The 15,116-nt window shown below is 38.4% G+C and overlaps 1 protein-coding gene across 1 annotated transcript; it reads right to left on the bottom strand.

The window, feature by feature from the left end:
- LOC109228241 (heat shock cognate 70 kDa protein-like) lies at nucleotides 4,388-6,745 on the bottom strand. Its single transcript, XM_019393400.1, has 2 exons — nucleotides 6,520-6,745; nucleotides 4,388-5,857 (listed from the first exon to the last, which is right to left on the bottom strand). Exons 1-2 carry the CDS (start codon nucleotides 6,743-6,745, stop codon nucleotides 4,461-4,463), a joined length of 1,623 nt encoding a protein of 540 aa, XP_019248945.1. The 3' UTR covers nucleotides 4,388-4,460.

Below are 15,116 nucleotides of genomic sequence, written 5' to 3'. Positions count from 1 at the left end.
TTCTTGATCGAGTGGGAGAGGTGGCTTATAGACTTGCGTTGCCGCCGAGCTTATCAGCCGTGCATCTAGTGTTTCATGTGTCCATGCTTCGGAAGTATCACGACGATCCATCCCACGTGTTAGATTTCAGCATTGTCCAGTTGGGCAAGGACTTGTCTTATGAGGAGGAGTCGGTAGCTATTCTAGACCGGCAGGTTCGTCAGTTGAGATGGAAGAGCTTTCCTTCTGTTCGTGTTCAGTGGAGAGGTCACCCTGCCGAGGCATCGACCTGGGAGTCCGAGTCCGATATGCGGAGCCGTTATCCCCATCTTTTTCCCGACTCAGGTACTTCCTTCTTATGTCCGTTCGAGGACGAACGGTTATTTTAGAGGTGGAGAATGTGATGACCCAAAAGGTCATCACTTGTTTTTAAAATGAATTCTGCGTTTCGAGGCCTTAAAAACCTCTTTTAGCATCACCTCGATTTGCGTGCGCAGTCCGGGCGCGTAGCCGGAAAGCCTATATGTGAAATTCTATGAAAAATGATAAATTTTGACTATAAAATGAATTAATTTGACTTCGGTCAATGTTTTGGTAAACGGACCCGGACCCGTGATTTGACGGTCCCGGAGGGTCCGTAGAAAAATATGGGACTTGGGCGTATGCCCGGAATCGAATTCCGAGGTCCCAAGCCCGAGAAATGAATTTTTAAAGAAAATTGTTTTCGAATTTTTTTTAAAGGATTTGGAAATGAATTTTGATTAGAACATGCTGGTATCGGGCCCGTATTTTGGTTCCGGCGCCCGGTACAGGTCTTATATATATGATTTAAGATAATTCTGTGAAGTTTGGTGAGAAACGGAATCTGTTTGACGTGATTCGGACCTTACATGCAAATTTGATATTTGAAGAAGTTTAGAGAAATTTCATTGATCTTGAGGTTTAATTCGATGTTTATGATGTTATTTTGGTGATTTGAGTGCACGGATAAGTCCGTAGGATGTTTTTGAGGTTGTGTGCATATTTGGTTTGGAGCCCCGAGGGCTCGGGTGAGTTTTGGATAGACCACGGGGTGCATTTTTAACTTAGAAAAACTGCAGATTTCAGCTGTGCATAGCAGGCCTGCAGGCTTCGCATTTGCGAAGCCTGGCTCGCAAATGCGATATCGCAAATGCGAGTGGCTGATCGCAAATACGAAGGAAGCCAGGCCAGCTCAGTCTCGCAAATGCGAGATTTCTTTCGCAAATGCGAAAATCCCTATTCCAGCCTTGAGTCGCAAATGCGACAAAGTTGTCGCAATTCCCAAGTCGCAAATGCGACAAGTTGTTCGCAAATGCGAAGGTCCTATTTTCCTGAAGGGTTCGCAATTGCGAGCCCTGCTTCGCATTTCCCATAATAGCAGAGGTCGGGGTTCGCAATTGCGAACCCCTGTTTGCAATTCCCATATCACAGACCTGCAACTTTTATACTTAGACGATTTTAAACCCATTTTTGACATTCTCTCAAAACATAAACACACTTAGGCGATTTTTCAAGGATTTCTTCGTCTCTAAATCAATTGTAAGTCGTTTTTAACTAACTTTCTTCAATTCTTAACATCTTTTAACATGATTTCAACTCCAAAACAATAATTTTCATGGGGAAATTTGGTGTTTTGGGTAGAACCTAGATTTTTCAAAAAATTGGGGATTTGGACCTCGATTTGAGGTCCGATTTCAAAACAAATTATATATTTGAGTTCGTGGGGGAATGGGTGATCGGGTTTTAGTTTGAACCTCGGGTTTTGACCATGTGGGCCCGGGGGGCATTTTTTAACTTTTTGGGTAAAACTTTGGAAAACTCATTTTCATCCATTGGGGTTGATTCATTTAGCATTTATTAATGTAATTAAGTAACTTGTGACTAGATACGAACGAATTGGTGGTGGAATCGAGGGGTAAAGCTATAACTAAAGCGTGAATTGTGTTCGTGGCATTGAGGTAAGTGTTTGGTCTAACCTTAGCTCGAGGGATTAGGAGTTGTGTCTATTTGCTACGTGTTAATTGTGGAGTACGACGTATAGGCATGGTGACGGGTATCTATACGTTGGTGTCAAGCATGCCCGTGAGTCTCGTGTTATAAATTGTTATGACTCTGTTGTGGTTTATTGTGCCTCACATGTTATTATTATCATTGTTCCCTTGCCGAGATGTTTGTTTGATATTATTGTTCCCTTGCCGGGATATTGTTGAGATATCATTGTTCCCTTGCCGGGATGTTGGTTTGATATTATTGTTCACTTGCCGGGATTCCTTGTGATTATTGTTGGCTTGTAATGGGAACAGGTGGTACGCCTACCACAAGATAATTGAAATGGGAGCGGGTGGTACGCCTACCACAAGATATAATGAAATGGGAGCGGGTGGTACGCCTACCACAAGATAATTGAAATGGGAGCGGGTGGTACGCCTACCACAAGATAATTGAAATGGGAGCGGGTGGTACGCCTACCACAAGATATAATTAAGTGGGAGCGGATGGTACGCCTACCACAAGGTAAATGAAATGGGCGCGGTTGGCACGCCTGCCACAAGATAAATAAAATGGGAGCGGGTGGCACGCCTGCTACGAGATACATGAAATGGGAGCGGGTGGCACGCCTGCCACGAGATACAGGAAATGGGATCGGGTTGCACGCCTGCAACAAGATGTGAAAAGAAAGTGAAATCTGCCTTTGTTTTCCTTATCCTTGTTAGTAGTTGGATTTGTGGTTCCTTTATAATTCTCTTGATATTTTGTTGTTACCTGTTATTCCTCGAAGCATGCCCCCCCCCCCCCCATTTTTACTTGTTTACCTCTGTATTTCTTTTCCGCTGTATATATTTGAACTGCACAGGTTATGTGGTAGTCTGATCCTAGCCTCGTCACTACTTCGCCGAGGTTAGGCTAGACACTTACCAGCACATGGGGTCGGTTGTGCTGATACTACACTCTGCACTCTTTTGTGCAGATCCCAGTGCTGTAGATTTCGGACAGTAGATCAGGTGGCTACCTTCAGTCCACGCGGAGATCCAAGGTAGACCTGCAGGCGTCCGCAGGCCTTGGCGTCTCCTCTATCTTCTATTCCCTATTTCATTTTCCTTATTTCAGAAATAGTGTACTGTTATTTCTTCAGACTTTGTGTGTAGTGAATCTTAGACTGTCTGTGACACCGTGACACCAGGTTTTGGGTGGTTAAGGCTTGAGTAATTGTAATAGACATAGATTCCAGATATTTCATTATTTTCTTCCAATTAATTTAACTTTCTGCTGTTTATACGTTATCGTTTTGTGTTTGATAAAAAGGAACAAATGGAAAATGAAGCAATTAGTTTGAAAGAATTGGCTTGCCTAGCTCACATTAGTAGGCGCCATCACGACTCCCGAGGGTGGAAAATCCGAGTCGTGACAAATTATAGCGGTAACTAAACATAAAATAAATTTAATCTCATATTCTATTCCGAAATTAATTTCCTTATCCCGATAACCAAACGATCCCTAAGGGTTTAGGCTCCAAAATTTTGGGGGTATAGTAGTTGGTTATGATTAATTTTCTTAAAGAATTGAGTATTTTAAAGTACAATAGTATAATTTTTAGTAAAAAAGGGTAAAGAAAACTTCAAAATAAATATGAACAATTCAAAGCATATGAAAATATTTTTGATTTTCTATTCACATACAAAAATTGAGATCACTAGGTGATAAGAATTTGGAGAAATATCGCCTTAATCCCAAAAGTTTCTTAAAACATACTCCCTCCGTTTTATTTTGTTTGTTTTAGTTTGATTTGACACAAAGTTTAATAAAAAGACGAAGATTTTTGAAATTTGTGGTCATAAATATGCCGTAACATTCGTGCATCTATAAAACTTTTGAAATTTATGTCTCAAACAAGTCATAACATTTATAATTAAGGAAATACAGAAATGAGTTAATTTTTCAGAAACGGACTAATAAGAAAATAGTGTCAATCTTTTTGAAACGAATAGAGTAATAGTCACCCGATATTGATTGTTTAGACTTATTTTTTAAATTAAAAGTAGTAAGGAAAATAGTACAAATAGAAGATAATACTCAATCGATATACCTAATCAGATAAAAAGACTTGATTCATTTTCCAATGCTTATATTGCTTATACAATAATATTCACGATTCCTGTAACAATTTCATTTGTGGGAAAAAGTTTTTTAAAATTAGAAGTGATAAAATCTTACCTAAGATTAACAATGTCTAAAGAGAGAAGAAATGTATTAGCTGAAAATATTTAAAAAATAAATTATAAAAATTATTTAATAGCTTTGTATCTCAAAAAGCTAGAAAAATAAACCTTAAATAAAAATATATACAAAGTTTTTTTAAAAAGAAAAAAATTAAAGCCTCTCATTAATGTACGTATTTAGGCCACACCTCTTGTTCTTTCGGCCCTGGCTGTATCTTGACAAAAATGGGATTACATAAGTCTTCAAGTTCCTTCCTTCTTTTCATCCTTGGCCATATTCTCAATCTCTTCCTTCGAAAGCCGACCTTTATCATTCGTAACTGTAATCTTTTTGTTCTGACCTGTGGTCTTGTCCTCAGCAGACACATTCAATATTCCATTGGCATCGACATTAAAGGAAACAGTTATTTGAGGTACACCTCTAGGAATAGGGTGTATACCAGAGAGCTCAAATGTGCCCAACAAGTTGTTGTCTTTTGTTCTTGCTCTTTCTCCTTCGTAAACCTGAATTGACAGTCCAGTTTGATTATCTGAATATGTTGAAAATATCCTCTCTTTCTTAGCAGGAATTGTTGTGTCCCTTGGAATTAACATAGTCATAACTCCTCCTGTTGTTTCCAATCCTATTGATAGAGGCGTGACATCCGAAATCAGCAAATCTTGAATCTTCTTATTACTAACCTCTCCGCTAAGAATCGCAGCTTGTACAGCAGCACTATAGGCAACAGCTTCATCAGGATTAATACTCTTGTAAAGTTCCTTACCATTAAAATAGTCCTGCAATAGCTGTTGTACTTTGGGAATTCTACTTGATCCACCAACAAGTACAATCTCATCAACACTATCCTTGTCCATTCTTGCATCCCTCAAACATTTCTCAACTGGCTCCATACATTTCTTAAAGAGGTCCGCGCTCAACTCCTCAAACTTAGCACGAGTGACATTGCAGCCAAAGGGAATTCCGTCGTATAGGTCGTGGACGTCAAATATTGCCTCGTCATTGTCGGAAAGAGTACGCGTCATCTTCTCACAAGCTGTCCATACTTGGCTTAATGATTTAGCGCTATGCGTAAGGTCCTTCCTGTGCTTTCTCTTGAATTGCAGGACGACGTGATTAACCAATTTATTGTCGAAATCTTTTCCTCCAAGATGAGTGTCTCCTGCCGTGGCTTTCACCTCAATTATATTATCTCCAATAGTAAGAACAGAAACATCAAGAGTACCACCACCAAGATCAAAGATAAGCACATTCTTCTTTCCTGCATTGCTACTACTATCTTTTTTGTCCATAAAATAAGCAATGCCTGCAGCTGTAGGCTCATTGATAATACGCATAACATTCAAACCAGCAATAGCACAAGCATCTTTGGTAGCTTGACGTTGCGAGTCATTGAAGCAAGCTGGTACAGAAACCACGGCGTTTTTGACAGTTGATCCAATGAATTTCTCAGCAACTCTCTTCAACTCTGTAAGAGCCATAGCTGAGATTTGTTCAGCAGTAAACTGCTTTCCTTCTTCCTTGTAGTCTACACAAATCATTGGCTTGTCACCAGGTCCAGCAATAACTTTAAATGGCCATATTTTTATGTCACTCAGTACAGAGGGATCACTAGCCCTCCTCCCAATAAGGCGCTTTGCATCTGTTAACAGGAAAATACACCTACCATTATTATAGCACAAAGGAGAAATTGATATCATACTCATACTGCATGCAATGTATTTATATAGTACCATCCACAAACTAATCTCTCTGTCAAAAGTTGCTTGATACTAACAATTTTTATTAATTTTTGAACTTAAATGCAGCTAAATCAATTCATTTTTGTAAAAGTTGGAAACCAGAAACTAATCTCTCTATGAAATGATCTAAAAATAAAAATGATTTCATATTCATACTAAATGCATTGAGGTTATGGAGATCCAATAAAAAAAAAAAACACTAGTCACATACTCTACTGGATGCAATGTAATTATATAATCCAAGCAATTATTTATGAATGACAACACACACCGGTCAACATGAAAATTAAACTTGATTCGGCACATGTTCGAACGAATCCAGTAATTTTTGCTTAAACCCTTAAATATTAGGAAATTCATTAAATATAAATATTTAATAGTGAATCTAGTAACTAAGACGAATAACAAACTTGGTGACAAGTCAGAACTCATAAACTTCAAATACTGGCTCCCTTTTCTCGTAAATGATCACGTAATTATAACAAATATAACATGCATCCATCAACAACCACACTATTTCAATAAACGTAAAAAATAAAAAGAATTAAGATTTAATGTTTACCGAAAACAGTGTTAGTGGGGTTATTTTCGATACCGAGCTTAGGACTGAGACCAATCCAACGCCGGTCTTCTTCAAAAGAAACGTAGGACGGCGTCATACGAGCGAGCGAGCTCCCACCGCAATCTTCGGTGATCATCTCTACATGATCATTTCTCCAAACGGCGACGTAACAGTTTGTGGTTCCGAGATCGATTCCGATCGCCGGACCTTCTCCTTTGCCGGCCATTGGTTTTTAAAGCTAAACACGTTAGTATAGATGGAATATGATTGGGCTTGAAAACATTGAGTCACATATATTGGGTTGGGTTTAAGCTAAAGGGACAGTGTTTATTGGATCTAAAAATGTTCTTTTGCTTCGACGGACTTAATTTACGGAGACTTGGTCTTGCTAGGACGATGTGCACAGATAGCCACTAACAGCTTATGTCTTTATTTTAAAGTCAGCGTTTTAAATGTCTTTAGTCTTTAGCCACTGGTTTAATAAACTTTAACTGCTCGGACAAAAATACCCTTCTGCTCATGTCCTTAACTTCAGGACTTCAGGACTACATGTCCTTAACTTTTGAATTTGAAACTCTAAGTTCAGGACTTCAGGACTACATGTCCTTAACTTTTGAACTTGGAACTCTAAGTTCAGGACTTCAAGGTTATATGTCCTTAAGTTTTGAACTTGGAACTCAAACTTCAAGACCAAGCGTCCTTAACTTTTGAACTTGTAAGTCAAAGTTAAGGACCTATTGTCCTTAACTTTTGAACTTGTAACCGTAAGTTAAGTACAGCTTGTCCTTAACTTTTGTACGTGTAACTGTAAGTTAAGGACTGTCTGTCCTTAACTTTTGAACTTTAAACTCAAAGTTAAGGACTGCATGTCCTTAAGTTTTGAACTTGAAATAATAACTTAAGGACTGCATGTCCTTAAGTTTTGAACTTGAAACTATAAGTTAAGGACTGCCTGTCCTTAACTTTTGAAACTGAAACTCAAAGTTAAGGACAGAAAGTCCTTAAGTTTTGAACTTGAAACAATAACTTAAATACTGACTATCCTTAAGTTTTGAACTTGAAAATATAAGTTAAGGATTGTTTGTCCTTATCTTTTGAACCTGCATGTCAAATTTAATGAATGCATGTCCTTAACTTTTAAACCTGCATGTCAAACTTAAAAGTCATGTCCTTAACTTTTAATCTTTAAACTCAAAAGAAACAAAAACAAGGTAAGAAGAAAGAAATTACTGTACGTAATTGAGACATCTGCTCAAAAATTCAGAACTTGAAAATTTTGATGATGCAAAAGGAACTACGGTACGTATTGGTAAAAGGAACAGTGAAGCAAAATCAGAAGGATCTCATGATGGACCTGGTTATGTCCTAGTAATTGGGGTCACTAATAGACCTGATGCTATTGACCAAGCATGGAGGAGGCCGACCGTGAAATCGCCTTGGGTATTCCAGATGAAAATGCAACGCGAAAGAGAGGAAGAAAGGGTAAAATTATCTTTTTTCTATTAGTAGTGGCTATTTTTGCTGAGTATTATAACTAGTGGATAAAAATTAAAGACACCCTTAATTAGTGGCTACTACACGCCATTTTTACGTCTTGCTATTACTTGTGAAGTGGAGGACTGGAGTTGTGGTTCAAAGACTCGCTGTTCTTTTTCTCTTTCTTTTTAAATATGTTTTACTAATCCAATTTTAATTTTTTTTAATTAACCGCTTGAATACTCTTTAATTAGTTAGCTTGTTGTCTATTGTTGTAAGAGAAATACTGATTTTGGTCCTTGAGTTACTTGCCTAATTCTAACTTTAGTCTCCGTATTATTTGACTAGGCACATCAACCTTTAATTAAATTTTTTATCCATAAACTGATAATCTTAGTTTCAAGTTCGAAAGTAAATCCTCTAATCAATAGCAACAAGAGCAACAACTAATCAATTGAAGAAAGAGTATAATCCATAAAAACGAAGCTGATGTTCGAGGCTCGAAATCAGATGCTACGAGCCTCCAAATCCGATCTCTACCGTTCAAATCCAAGACTAAGATGTTACGAACACTCAGTCAAAATTTTAGCCCGATCCAACAGTTAACGAATCGGAAAACATGATTTGAAGTTGGCTGGTCAGAATAAAAATCTACAGCAAAACAAATACTTTTCTTCTCTCTTCTCTCTTGATGAAAGCTCTCTCTAAACCACTCTTATGTGCTTAAGTCTTTCAAAGACTTGTATCAATGAGCATAGAATAATTCTCCAAGGTTGTCCTATTTATAGATCATGAGTGGTGCTTTCTCTTAAAGCCAAAACTCACTCAAAATAGGAATAAGCACCGAATCCAATTCCGAATAGGAATGGAAACCAAAAAAGAATAGGATTAGGCCACTGGGCCTTTGGCTGGACAACATGGGCATGAGCCCAACAAACTCCCCCTCCAGCCAAGGGGCCAAATGTGTCTTCAAATAGATGAACTATTGACAGGCTTCATGCCTGCCAATTTTCTGCAAAATTCATGTTTATCTGCAGCCACCGCCTTTGTCGGCATATCCGAAGGATTTTCATCAGTGTGTATCTTCTCAACCTCAAATAATTTCTCTTCCACGGTCATTCTTATCCAATGATACTTTCTATTTATAAGTTTGGTCTTAGAATGAAAAGTGGAGTGCTTGGTGAGACAGATAGCACTCCGATTATCACAAAATAAGATGTACCTTGGCTGCTCAAAGCCAAGATCATTAATAAACTCCTTCATCCATAATAGTTCTTTGGCACCTTCTGTGACGCAATATATTCGGCTTCTGTGGTGGATAGAGCTATGCACTTCTATAGTCTATATTGCCAAGAAACAGCTCCCCCTGCAACAGTGATCAAATAACCGGAAGTCGATCTTGAATTATCAAGATTGCCTCCTAAATCAGAGTCTGTGTAACAAACAAGTTCAGGCTTGCCATTGCCAAAGCACAACTTCAAATTTGCAGTACCTTTCAAATACCTTAATATCCATTTTACTGCATCCCAATGTTCTTTTCCAGGATTGGAAAGGAATCTACTAACAGTACCAACGGCATGTGCAATATCTGGTCTACTGCAAACCATAGCATACATCAAGCTACCAACGACAGAAGAGTAAGGAATACGAGACATCTCCTTTTTCTCTTCATCAGTAGATGGACTCTGACTAGTACTCAATTTGAAGTGTTTAGCAAGAGGTGTACTAACCACTTTTGCATCTGTCATATTGAACCTCTTGAGTACCTTCTCAATGTATTGCTTTTGGAACAGAAATAACTCCTTTCTGTCTCTATGTCGGTGGATTTGAATGCCCAAGTTTTTCTTTGCTGGCCCCAAGTCCTTCATCGCAAACGATTTGCTCAATTGCTTCTTAAGGACTGCGATTCTGGATTTATTCTTGCCAACAATAAGCATGTCATCCACATAAAGCAATAAAATAATAAAATCATCATCAGAGAACTTCTGGAAGAATACACAGTGGTCTGAAGAAGTTTTCTTGTACCCTTGTTCTTCTATGACAGATTCAAACTTCAAACACCATCGCCTTGGAGCTTGTTTCAATCTATACATGCTCTTTTTCAATTTGCAGACATAATTTTCTTTTCCCTTAGTTACAAAACCCTCAGGTTGCTCCATATAAATCTCCTCATCTAAATCACCATGAAGAAAAGCAGTCTTGACATCCATCTGCTCAACCTCTAAATCTAGACTTGCGGCTAAGCTTAGAACCACACGAATAGAAGACATCTTCACAACAGGGGAGAAAATTTCATCAAAGTCAACTCCCTTCTTCTGGCCAAAACCTTTAACAACTAACCTCGCCTTGTATCTAGGCGCAGAGGTATGGTTATCTTGCTTTATTCTGAATATCCATTTGTTAGATAAAGCTCTCTTACCTTTCAGCAATTTTACTAACTCATATGTGCCATTCTCATGGAGTGACTTCATCTCATCTTTCATCGCTTCGATCCAATGATCATTGTGATTATCTTGCATGGCTTCATCATAATTCTCAGGTTCTCCCATGGCAGTCAAAAGTACATACTCATCAGGAGGATAGCGCATGAATTTTTGCTTCTCCCTTGTAGATCTTCTAAGAGAGGTTTCAGGAGCATTCGAAGTAGTTACCTGTGCAGGAATTGGTTGCTGATCAACCACAACTTCATCAACTGGAGCATCCATAACATCTATACCATGATGATCATTTTGATCTTGATCACTATCTCCATCATTGTCTTGGGTTCCTTCATGTGCAATAGGTGCCTTAGCAATTGAAACTGGATCAATATCAACTAGCTCTCATTTACTCTGAGAATCTATCTTCTCAGCTTTGTCAATATTCTTCAATAGTTTGGTCTTCAAAAGAATATTGCATCACGGACTTCTAATAAGTTTATTGTCAACTGGATCATAAAAATGATACCCAAACTCATCTTGACCATAATCGATAAAGGATGCACTGCTTAGTTTTGACATCCATTTTGATCTCTCATCTTTAGGAATATGCACAAAAAGCTTTACACCCAAAAATCTCAGGTGAGTCATTAAGAACATCTTTGTGAAACCAAACTCTCGTCTGGGACATCCACCATCCAAACAACAGTAGGAGACAAATTGATAACATAGGCAACAGTATTAAGTGCTTCCGCCCAAAATGTATTTGGAAGTATAGCCTCTGAAAGTTAAGCATCTAACTCTCTCAACTAGAGTTCTATTCATCCTCTTTGCCAAACCGTTCAATTTGAGCGTCTTGGGCGGAGTTTTCTTGATGACGAATTCCTTGTTCCTTGTAATAGTTATCAAAGAACCCACAATATTCACCACCATTGCCAGTTGCGAATACATTTTAATTTCTTCCCCGTATGTCCTCTCAGCTAAGGCCTGAAATTCCTTAAACACGCCAAGTGCTTGATCTTTAGATTTCAAAAGATACACCCAGAGCTTACGAGAATGATCATCAATGGAAGGTCACAAAAGTAAAGTTGCTACCACCTTTTGACTTTACTTTAAAAGGACCACACAAATCAGAGTTTACTAGCTTCAATAATCGGGCTTTCTTGCGGGAGATGACTTATGAAAGGGAACCCTTTTCTGTTTGCCAGCTAAAACAATGGATACACCTTTTCAGCTTTGTTGTTTCAATCCAGAAAGCAAACTTTTCTCTAGCCAAACATGTAATCCCCCTATCGCTCATATGACTCAAATCTTCGTGTGCCACAATTCTGATAAAGTATCACCTTTCCACCATATATATTGAGTCATTAAGAATAGAGCCCTGTGTCACATTATAAACTAACCAGGACTTGACTCCGCGAGCCACTACTAACGAAGCCCTTAGTGAGCTTCCATTGGCCATTAAAGAGAGGGCATTATGGTAACCTTCATCGGTCTAATCTTCCTGCGAAGATCAAATTGAAAGGAAAGTCTGGGCATGCTTGACATCTTAAAGAACTAACGTTGAACCATTTATTAGTTTTCAAACAAACTGTGCCAACACCAAACACCTTAACTTCACTGGCATTGCCCATCTTTAAAACTCAAGAATCAACAGCAGTATAAGATGGAGAAAAAATCTTTTCTTGTGTGGACATGTAGGTAGTCTCTGAGAACTCTAACTATCCAGCTATTCATGGATACCAAATTGATGTGACGTTTTCATCATAAGCAAAAAAAAGGTCATCTCGAACAATAGCAGCAACATTGTTCTCGTTATTTTCAACTTTCTTTTCTTCTCTAGTGTCTTGATTCAACTTGCGGCAAAACCTTTTGATGTGTCCTTTCTTGCCACAGTGGTTGCATATAATATTATAGTATTTAGACCTTGACTTACTTCTACTGTTACCTCTATTCCTTGAGCCTCTTGTTCTATCTCTCCCCCGGTCTTCTGTAACCAAGATATCTGCTTGTGAGGACGAACCCTGAGATTTTCTCCTTACTTCCTCGTTCAACACACCACTCTTGGCATATTCCATGGTCACCTTACCTCCAGGAGCTGAATTTGTCAAAGAAACACGAAGAGTTTCTCAAGAGTCTGGAAGAGTATTAAGAAGCCAAAGTCCTTGTATCTCATCATCAAAATTAACTCCCATTCCAGATAGCTGATCAAGGACGCCCTGAAAATAATTTATGTGATCAAGGATAGGGCTGCCTTCCTTGTATTTAAAGGTCATCAATTTCTTTAGCAGAAATAATTTGTTGTTCCCGGTTTTTGAAGCATAAAGAGTCTCTAGCTTTTCCCACAATGATCTCGCATGTATCTCGTTCACAATATGGTTGCGAACGTTATCTTCAACCCATTGCCGTATATATCCACATACTTGTTGGTGCTCGAAATCCCAATCTTCATCGGATATACTCTCAGGTTTATGAGCTGAAAAAACGGGTAGATGCTTCTTCTTCACGAACAACAAGTCTTTCATATTGCTTCTCCAAACATTATAATTTCTCCCATTTAAACATACCATCTTGCTCATATTCGCCTCCATTTCGTAACAACCCGGATAAATAACCAAGGCTCTGATACCACTGTTATGTTGAGGAAGAGGCAAACCCGAAAATAAAGAAGATAAAGAACATCAAATTTTAACATGGAAAACCCTTCAAATCGAAGGTAAAAACCACGGGATCACAAAGATCCAAAAAGCTCCACTATAACAATAATAAGGTTACAAAATTTCTCCAAATCGGCTACACAACAAGGGCCAAACACGGAGCAACAATAGCAATAAGAGCAACAACTAATCAATTGAAGAAAGAGTATAATCCACAAAAATGAAGCTGCTGTTCGAGGCTCGAAATCAGATGCTACGATATCTCCACCGTTCAAATCCAAGACTAGGATGTTAAGAACATTCAGTCAAAATTTCAGCCCGATCCAACGGTTAACGAATCGGAAAACGTGATTTGAAGTTGGCTGGTCGGAATAAAAATCTGCAGCAAAACAAAATACTTTTCTTCTCTCTTCTCTCTTGATGAAAGCTCTCTCTAAACCACTTTTATGTGCTTAAGTCTTTCAAAGACTTGTATCAATGAGCATAGAATAATTCTCCAAGGTTGTCCTATTTATAGATCATGAGTGGTGCTTTCTCTTAAAGCCAAAACCCACTCAAAATAGGAATAAACACCGAATCCAATTCCAAATAGGAATTGAAATCAAAAGAGAATAGGATTAGGCCATTGGGCCTTTGGCTGAACAACATGGGCATGAGCCCAACACTGGCAACTAGCAAGAGTAGAAGTCTCGAGGGATAGAATAGATTAGCAAGTTTTTTTCTTTGTCATCCTTAAAGGGGGTAATGAGATGAATGAGATCCATTCCTCCTTAATTAGAGATTTTGAGTTTGAGCTATGAAAATGAAAAACTTCTAGTTCCCGCTTTCAACTGTATTCATTCGCGCATTATGGTTGCCCTAATGAATACAATTTTGACGGAAAATTGTTTTAATTATATTAGTTCACACATAATATTTGTAGTTTGGATATAGTCAATATAGCCTATGATTGGATACAAGCTAGAAAAATACATTCAATATGTGAAAACCAGAATACAATTATCAAATAGCTCATTCATACATGATAAGTGGGGATTTTGACTACTTATTAGCGCCTTTTAGCTTTTATTTTATTCTAAAAGAATCGAATTATGTTCCCGAAACTAGTGAAATGTGCAAATCTGCAGGAATGTTGGAAGTTGGACTCTCGAGATGAAATCCGACTCAAAAATGAGTAGTCTAAACACAAGGCAATAAAAGGTACATAAGCTTACAATGTGCGGTTCGCAGAATTCCATTTGCGGCCCCAATCAAAGAAGGAAAACTCGGTAGACTTTTGAGCAAATTGGGGACCACACATGAATTGTGCGGCCGCAAAAGCTGCTAGGATCCAAGATCAGAGAGATGACAAGAAGCCAAGTCCAGAGCTTCCTCGAATTATGGTCCGCACAAGATTTGTGCGGCCGCAGAAGATTATCTTGCTGTCGCAATCATACTATTGCGGACCGCAAAAGAGTGCCTTGCGGCCGCAGTGCTAAATATGCGGACCGCAGAAATAGTGCCTCGCGGTCGCAGTTCAGAATTGTGCGGCCGCAGACCTCCAATTCCTGACAAGATGAAGAAACCTGCGGACTGCATATGGAATTGTTCGGCCGCAGAACCTCCCGATGGGCATTTTGTCCGAAATTGTCAGTCTTGTATAAATAGAAGAGCTTCATGAAATTAGATCAAGTTTTGAATATTTTAAGTACTGTAGTCGTTTCTTTTTGCTTCTTTAGGAAACTTTAGCTTATTTTGGTGATTTAACATTAGATTTCTCTATTTTAATCTTCCAATATGAGTTTTATTATCTTTTCTTCTTTATTTTTTTCTATACCCACTATGAGTTGCTAGATTTTTACTAGGGTTGTGACCCAACCCTAGTGTGTAAACCTTATAGGTGATTAATTTTATGCTTGTTTATGAATGGGTGTTCATTATTTTGCTTAGTTCATGCTTTAATTGTAGAATTAATAGTTGCAAATATTGATTCATGCCTATTTGACTTAGTCTCTTCTTGAGAAAGAGGAACCTAGTCTAGGTTAACTTAGCTAACAAGGAATTGGGT

The sequence above is a fragment of the Nicotiana attenuata genome, chromosome 6 (genome assembly GCF_001879085.1).
Source record: "Nicotiana attenuata strain UT chromosome 6, NIATTr2, whole genome shotgun sequence".
Classification (NCBI taxonomy): domain Eukaryota; kingdom Viridiplantae; phylum Streptophyta; class Magnoliopsida; order Solanales; family Solanaceae; genus Nicotiana; species Nicotiana attenuata.
Note: the sequence above shows the minus strand (reverse complement) of the source record. Positions and strands in the feature narration are given on the sequence as shown.